Genomic DNA, 7966 nt, shown 5'->3' with positions numbered 1-7966 from the left:
CATTTGGGACCCTCCCTGACCTCACCTGATGTATTTCATTTGGAGGGTTCAGATTGGTATCATAATACAACTGTATTTGTAACCACAGCACTTTCATCTGTTGTATGGGTGGTTCCAGCAGGAGATGTAGCTGGACAGGGTCTCAGAAACCTCTGAATCTGTAACCAGTCAGAAATGTGGATGACTTGGGGACCCCTGAACACACAAGTGGTATTAAAGTGAGGATGGTCTTACTGAGGTCCATCCACATCCGTAACCTGCGGAGTCTGCTCTAGCTCCAGGTACTTAGCAGCAGGACTGTACTGAAGTCTGCCTAGGACTCTGTCTCCTCCTCTGCTGAACATGTTTGCAGCTCCTACCCAGCATTCTGCCCTTATGGAAATACAGAAGAAGCATTCTGGCAAGCATCCCTGTTCTACACAAACTCAAGAGTGACATGTGGTAGGCAGCCTCTAAGACGGTCCCCAGTGGTTCTGTCTCATATTCCTTACACTCCCAGGCCATGCCCTCCTGTGGCATGTGCCGGACACAAGAGCATCTATGGATGGAATCCAGCAGGAGAGGTGGCATCCACAGTGTGACCTGGAACCACAGGAGGGTGTGGAGAGGATCCAGGAGGAGTGATGGCATCTGCATCTGGACCCACTGGAGTGTGTGCCCAGGACTCTGCAGGGGTGATAGCATCTGGAGTCTGAACTGAACCCACTGGAGTGTGTGCACAGGATCCTGCAGGGGTGATGGCACCCGCAGTCTAATCTGAACCCACTGGAATGTGTGCACAGGATCCTGCAGGGGTGATGGCACCCGGAGTCTGAACTGAACCCACTGGAGTGTGTCGACAGGATCCTGCAGGGGTGATGGCACCCGGAGTCTGAACTGAACCCACTGGAGTGTGTCGACAGGATCCTGCAGGGGTGATGGCACCCGGAGTCTGAACTGAACCCACTGGAGAGTGTGCACAGGATCCTGCAGGGGTGATGGCACCCGTAGTCTAATCTGAACCCACTGGAGAGTGTGGACAGGATCCTGCAGGGGTGATGGCACCCGGAGTCTGAACTGAACCTACTCGAATGTGTGCACAGGATCCTGCAGGGGTGATGGCACCCAGAGTCTGAACTGAACCCACTGGAGTGTGTGCACAGGATCCTGCAGGGGTGATGGCATGTGGAGTTTCAGCTGGACCTACTCAAGTGTGTGGATAGGATCTTGCAGGAGAGACAACACGTAGAATGTAAACTGGACCCAGTGGAGTGTATGGAGAGAATCCTGCAGGGGAGATGGCGTCTGCAGTGGGAACCGGATTCACTGGAATCTTTGGATAGGACCCAAATTCAACCACTACAGTGTGTAGACAGGATCCTTCAGGAGAGATGGCACCTGCAGTGTGAACCGAACCCACTTGAGTGTATGGATAGCATCTCGCAGGAGTGATGACATCTGCAGTGTGATCTGGACTGCCTTGGGTGTGTGGATAGGATCCTGCAAGAGTGATGGCATGTGGAGTGTAAACTGCATCCACACGACTGTTTGGACAGCATCCTTCAGGAGTGATGACATCTGCTATGTGAAGTGAGGCACTGGAGTGTGTGGGTAGGGTCCTGAAGGAGAGATGGCAACTGGAGTGTGAACTGGACCCACTGTCGTGCCTGGAGAGGATCCTGCAGAAGAGAAGGCATCTGCAGTGTAAACTGGGCCACTGGGGCATATGGCTAGAATCACACTGGAGTAACGGCTTCTGGGCTGTCAGCTGGCCCCAGTAAAGTGTGTGTATAGGATCCTGCAAAAGTGATAGCCTCTGGAATGTGAATAGGACCCACCGCAGGGGCGATGGTATCTGCAGTGTGAGCTGCAGCCATGGGGTGTGTGGATAGGACTCTGCAAAGAGACAGCCTCTGTGGTGTGAATGGCACCGGTGGAATGTATAGGGGGGATCCTGCAAAAGTGATGTCCTCTGGAGTGTGAACTGGACCCACTGGAAGGTGTGGACATCATCCTGCAGGAGAGATGGCATCTGGAGTGTGAATGGCACCACTGGAGGGTGTGGATAGGAGCCCGCAAGAGAGGGCACATGCAGAGGGTGAACTGGACCCACTGGAAGGTGTGGACATCATCCTGCAGGAGAGATGGCATCTGGAGTGTGAATGGCACCACTGGAGGGTGTGGATAGGAGCCCGCAAGAGAGAGCACATGCAGAGGGTGAACTGGACCCACAGAAGTGTGCGGACAGGATTCTGCAGAAGATGTGGCATCCGGAGTGTTAAATGCACCACTAGTGTGTGTGGATAGAATCCTGCATTAGTTATGGCATCTACAGTGTGAACTGGAGTGTGTGAATAGGATCATGCAGCAGAGATGGCATCTACAATGTGAACTGAACCCCTGGAGTGTGTACGTAAGACCCTACAAGAGAGATGACATCTGGAGACTGAAGTATGGGGATAGAATTCTGTAGGAGAGATGGCATCTGTAGTGTGAACTGGACCCACTTCTGTGTGTGGATAGGATCCTGCAGGAGAGGTGTTGTCTGCAGTGTGAGCTGGGCCTACTGGAGTGTGTGAATAGGATCCTGTAAGAGAAGGCATCTGGAGTGTGAGCTGCATCCACTGTAGAGTGTGGTTAAAATCCTGCAGGAAAGATGGCATCTGGAATGTCAGCAGGACCCACCAGCGTCTGAGGATGCACCCTGCAGGTGTGATGTGGGGCCAGTTCCAAGGCTAGGTTAGATTCTAGCCTGGCTTCTGTGTTGTGCTTTCATTCTCTTCCTCCTTCTTCTAATACCTGCTCTGGGAGGCATCAGGCCATGTCTGGTGTGCAGGCCATGGAGACCCACATGGCAAGGAACCGGAACCCCCTGCCAGCAGCCTCGGGAGTCCAGTCCTTAGATGGTGCCCTGTGGCCAGCAAAGCACCTGTGACCTTCGGGCTATGTCTCGTGGTGGTAGTTTTTGTTTTTTAACATAGCAACAGGAAACTAGCCGATTACCCACCAATCCCATTCCAGGCTGCCTTCAAACGCAGCTCAGGCTAGAACATCAGCACGGGGACACAGCTGAGACTCGGGGTTTGCGATGGCAACACGCCCAGCCTGTGCCTCTGAATCTGGCACTGTCACCCTGCAGCCTGGGTTCAACAATTTGGCCTCACCTTCCTTATCTGTGAAATTCAGAGACTGGGTCCTTGTGAGATGACTGGAGAGAATGTATGAACTATGTGAGAACACCACCTTTAACTGTGCATATTTCACGCAGTGTCTTCCCTCCTTTCCAAAGTCTTCTGCTGTCTCTAGACACACCCGACGTGGGCGGGTTCCCTGGGTCTCCACCTAGGACTGTCCCACGAGGACAGGCACTGAAGGCCGCGAGCATCCCGGGGGCTGTGCTGCGCCAAGGACTCCACACAGGGCGTTTCATGCTCCCAACGGTGCTGAGCCAGGCAGCCGGCAGAGAGCTGACAGGCCCCGGGGAGCCGGAACGCCTGGGTCTAACCTTCCCGCAAAGACTCCCTTGCTATGCGCCTTGGGGCTTGGGCCTCAGTTTCCTCAAAAGGAATAAGGGGCTTTTTTGAACGTTGAATAATTTCCTACATGGTTGCGGGTAGGGAGAGGGAGAGAGAGGAGCGCGCGTGCGCGCCTGCAATCGTGCCTGGATCAGAGCAGGCGCTCTGAAAGTGTTACAAACAGCAAGGCGCCAAGAAAAAACCCCGTACTGCGCGCAGGCAGAAACCACGGGTAAGAAAAGTGGAAAAGCTTCGCGTAGGCCCCAGGGTCCCGAGTCCCGAGCGCAGAATCAGGGGTGCCAATGCTCTCCTCCGCGCTCCCGAGCGCTCGCCTTGGGCATGCGGGTCGCCCCACCTGGATACGGGCGCCCGGGCCGGACACTGGGGCCCCGGGTTCTCGCCCCGCCCCGCCCTCGGGGATTCGGAGGGGCCGGGAGGAGCCTCGCGCATGTGCACAGCTGGCGCCCCCCGCCCCCAGCGCACAGCTGGGACGTGGGCCGCGGCCGGGCGGGCGCAGTCGGGAGCCGGCCGTGGTGGCTCCGTGCGTCCGAGCGTCCGTCCGCGCCGTCGGCCATGGCCAAGCGCTCCAGGGGCCCCGCGCGCCGCTGCCTGCTGGCGCTTGTGCTGTGCTGCGCCTGGGGGGCGCTGGCCGTGGTGGCCCAGAAGCCGGGCGCAGGGTGTCCGAGCCGCTGCCTGTGCTTCCGCACCACCGTGCGCTGCATGCATCTGCTGCTGGAGGCCGTGCCCGCCGTGGCGCCGCAGACCTCCATCCTGTGAGTGCGGCTGGGGGCGCGGGGTCCGGGGGTTCGTGGAGATCCGGGAGCGCAGGGGTGAGCGGAGGCGGGGGGCGCGGAGGGTGGAGGGGGCCTCGGGCGCGCGGGGTCCTGGGGGCTCGGGACGCAGAAGCGAACCTCCGAAGGGGAACGTGGGGGGACCGGGGCGGGGGGACCCGCTGGGCCTTTGTCCGCCCTGCCCGACACGCCGAGGGGCGGACCAGAGCGCTGTGCGCGCGGCCTCCGGAGCCGCCTTTGTTCGGAACTCGGAATCCCCGCAGGACGGGGAAGTTGTTGGAGCCGCCGGGGGAAGCCCCGCTCGCCTCCCGCCGCCCCCCAAGCTCCGCGGGCCGCCTGCTTCCCTCTGGTTCGCGGCTCCTCCTCCGCTCACCTTTGCCCCTCTCAGGACCCCTCGGTCCCCCTCCGCTCCCCGAGCGCGGCGCAGCCCCCTCCGTCCTCCCACCCCCCTCCCCCGGTTCCTCGTCCTGTTCTCTCCCCTCCTCCGCTCTCTTCCTCCTCCCCCGCCTTCCTCCTTCTCTTCCTCCTCCTCCCCCCTTCCTCCTCCTCCCCCGGCCTCCGCCCTCTCCCCCTCCCCCGCCCCTTGGAGCGCGGTGCCCACCCCATCCCCCCGCGCCGGGGACGCCTCCCCGGAGGAGCCTCAGTTCCCGCGGCCGCGGCGCCCCGGCTCCCAGTGCCCCCGCATCCGCCCGCAGCGTCCTCTCCTGGGGTGTCCCGGGGGCCCTGCGCTTCTCAGGGGCTTTTCCTGCGCCCAGAGCGAGCCGGGCGGCCGGGGTTCCCGAGAGGGGCCGCGCGGGTCTAGACGGAGCCGGGGCTCAGAGCGGGTTTCTGCCCCGGGCGCTTCTTTCGTTTCTAATCCACGCGACCGTGTTCGCGGTTGCGCCAAACGTTTAAGCGGATGCGTTGCGTGGGGGTTGACACCCCGTGTCCCCCCGCGGGCCTCCCCGTGCCACGGTCTCCACAGCAGGAATCCCCGTTCCTCCGCGCCGCGGCTCCAGGTACCCAGGTGCCTCCAGAGTTCGCTGCAGGCCTCCTGTGTTCGGAAGCGACTCGGATTCGGCGTTTTCGGAACCTTCTGTGAAGGCGGGCTGCGTTTCAGGCGCCGACTGTGATTTAGTCCTATAGCGACTCTTCTGCATGCCAAAAATAGTTTTCACTTTTCTTAGCTGAGCCAGAGGACTTTCTGGCACCACCAGAGTCTGCAAAAGTTGTAAAATAATTGAGTGAACAGTTCAGGAAGTGGCGGCCAGTGCGCTCACCTCCGAAACGAAGCGCTGGGACAGACCACCGCCCCCCGGGGGTCGCCGGGTTTGCTGGCCGCTTCCTGCAGGCCCTGGGGCGGGGCGGGGGCGCGAGTTCCTCTCCCCCTGGGAAATTGTTCCTCCGGAGAGAGACCAAGGCTTTCTTTCCAGAGCCCGTGAATGGTCAGCCCAGGCCGGACGTCTCGGGGACATCTCACTCAAAAGCGGTGGACTTTTAGAATGGAACCGGGTGAGGTTTCCCTGGGTCTGGATAATGTAATTTTTGCTGAGCCAGTGGAAGAATGGGACCCCGAAGTCATTTTTCACATCTGGTCAGTTTCATAAAGCTTGCGGTATGCTTTGTCCCGGAATATTAATTGCTTGTTGAAAATAACATGTTAAAGTAAGTGTCGTAGAACACACATGGGGCCCTGTGCTGCGCTTTGCATGGTGTGCTCCTCCACAAACACCTCACCGAATTTGAAAAAGGAGCTGAGAGTAGACGGTGACATCATCCTCAGCTCTCACAACACTTCCTTAAAGGATACATTTGCGTCCATTTGTGTCTTATACGTTCAGGAGTTTTTGCAGTCTTCAGTGATACTTTGAAAGGTCGCTGTTGAGTCACATTGCTGCTGTGAGGCAGGTAGACTGGTAGCTGTTGATCAAATCCCTTACAGAACTAAACACTTTACTGGAGAAATGAACATACCCATTTTATGGCGGTGGAAACAGAAGTTCTGGGAGAGAAGGGCAGCTCCTGATGCTATTCCTTTGGCCAAGAGGAGGAGGGTAGCGCTGGTGGCCAGAATGGAGTCCTGGCTGGATGCATTCCAGCCGGGTGATTTTTAGCAGGACCTGTGTTCCCTGGGAGAACGTGAGGGTGTAGCCGTGCGGACCTAGGCACAGTGGACACGTCATGAGCAAGCGCCAGGGAGTGCAGCCTGGGGAGGCAGGGACGGAGGGAAGAGGGACACCCGTTCTGCGGGGATATCATGTTGAGGGGTCTCTGGGGGCATGGTCTGTAGGCTGTTGCTGGAGATGACACAGTTATACATGATACATGCTACACGTGAAGCACCATTTCATGTCCACTTTCAGCATTCTCCCAGGACTGTGCTCTCATGTATATGTGATTATTTTCTATTAAAATTTTTTGGTAGAAATTGGGAACATACTATGTATGAAAATTAAAAAAAAAAACCTGCCCCAAAGTTAGTTGGGCCATCCAACCATCACAGTGTCCCTTTGCTTTTAAGAGACTCATCTCCACCCCATCTCCACAAAAGATTAAATCAGAGCCATTGGAAACATCTTACTGCTCCTTCCCCTCAAATGCTCCACAGGTGTGTTTAAGTGGGTCTGATACTGGATTGTTTGAATTGTGGCTTGGGGGCTTTGGAAATAAGCCCACCCATGACTCAGTTTGGATTGACCTTTGAGTGCCCTCAGCTCAGTTTGGGTTGACCTTTGAGTGCCCTCAGGGTCTCCTGGAGAGCGCCTCCCCTCCGGAGGCCTGACTTAGTTCAGCTGTGTAGAAATGCTTGGTTTTTGAATACAGTTTCATTCTGTATCCAACACAATAGAAGTTTATCACAATGGTAGTTCAAAGCTAGTATTAAAGTTTGCCGTTGGACGCCCCTTTCCTCCTCTCAACCCCAGCTTCTTTGGGGAGGTCACATTTGAAACGTTATTCATTGCAGTTGCGCCGCTCGGGTGCTGGCTGGACACACTGGAGCCAGGCCCTCCACGCCCTCCTCCTGTCCTGCCTTCCTCTCTTCCCTGGAGCCGCCACGGTTGAGGCTGTGGTCTTGGACTCATCAAAACCAACATCCTCACCACAGTCCAGGCCACTGCAAGCCATGGATTGTCCCAAACTGTAGTTCTGTGACAGAAACGCTGACATTGGAGGGGTCTGGGTACGTGGAGCTTGGGGTGGGCTCAAGGAGGTCACATTGCAGAGAAACTACAGGCAGATGCCATGGCAGGCGGGGCGGGGGCCTCTTCCTCCTGCAGGATCTCCAGACAGCTGCTGCTCATTCTCAGTTTTTCTCACCATCTACTGGGTGTTCAGGCCCTCGCTGTGTGCTGTGTGTTGGGCCACCCACAGAAAAGAAGACTGGAACCCGCCTTCATGGAATCCCCGTCCAGCGGGGGCTCCCGGAGAGTGAGGGGGCTTACTGGGAGTGGTAGGATGACCCCAGGTGTGTGCAGGCCTGGTGGGACGGGGGATGGGGGCACAGAGCGCTTGGGACCTGCACTCTTGGTGGTCTGGCCTGTGTCCACATGGGCAGAAGGTTCCAGTGTCACTGCTCTGTGGGTCTCCACCGTCCTGCAGGTCCCGCAGACCCTCTGGGGCTCAGAGTTGATAGATAGGAGTGGGTCTTTGGGCCTTTTAACTGACTTCCTGTGTCCAGGAGACTGCGTCCCCTGAGTCACA

At 57.6% G+C, this 7966-nt stretch overlaps 1 protein-coding gene across 2 annotated transcripts in view; it reads left to right on the top strand.

Moving 5' to 3' along the window:
* The first annotated feature begins 4052 nt into the window (after positions 1-4052).
* Positions 4053-7966, top strand: part of LOC105497561 (peroxidasin) — a 113791-nt gene continuing 109877 nt past the window's right edge. For both annotated transcript variants that reach the window (XM_011768728.3, XM_011768726.3), the window contains exon 1: positions 4053-4267. In XM_011768728.3, coding sequence (XP_011767030.2) covers positions 4068-4267 — 200 coding nt within the window. In that variant the 5' untranslated portion in view covers positions 4053-4067. The remainder of the gene's footprint in view (positions 4268-7966) is intronic.

Source organism: Macaca nemestrina, chromosome 13 (genome assembly GCF_043159975.1).
Source record: "Macaca nemestrina isolate mMacNem1 chromosome 13, mMacNem.hap1, whole genome shotgun sequence".
NCBI classification, from domain to species: Eukaryota; Metazoa; Chordata; class Mammalia; order Primates; family Cercopithecidae; genus Macaca; species Macaca nemestrina.
The sequence above is the reverse complement of the archived record's forward strand: the minus strand, read 5'-3'. Positions and strand labels throughout refer to the sequence as shown.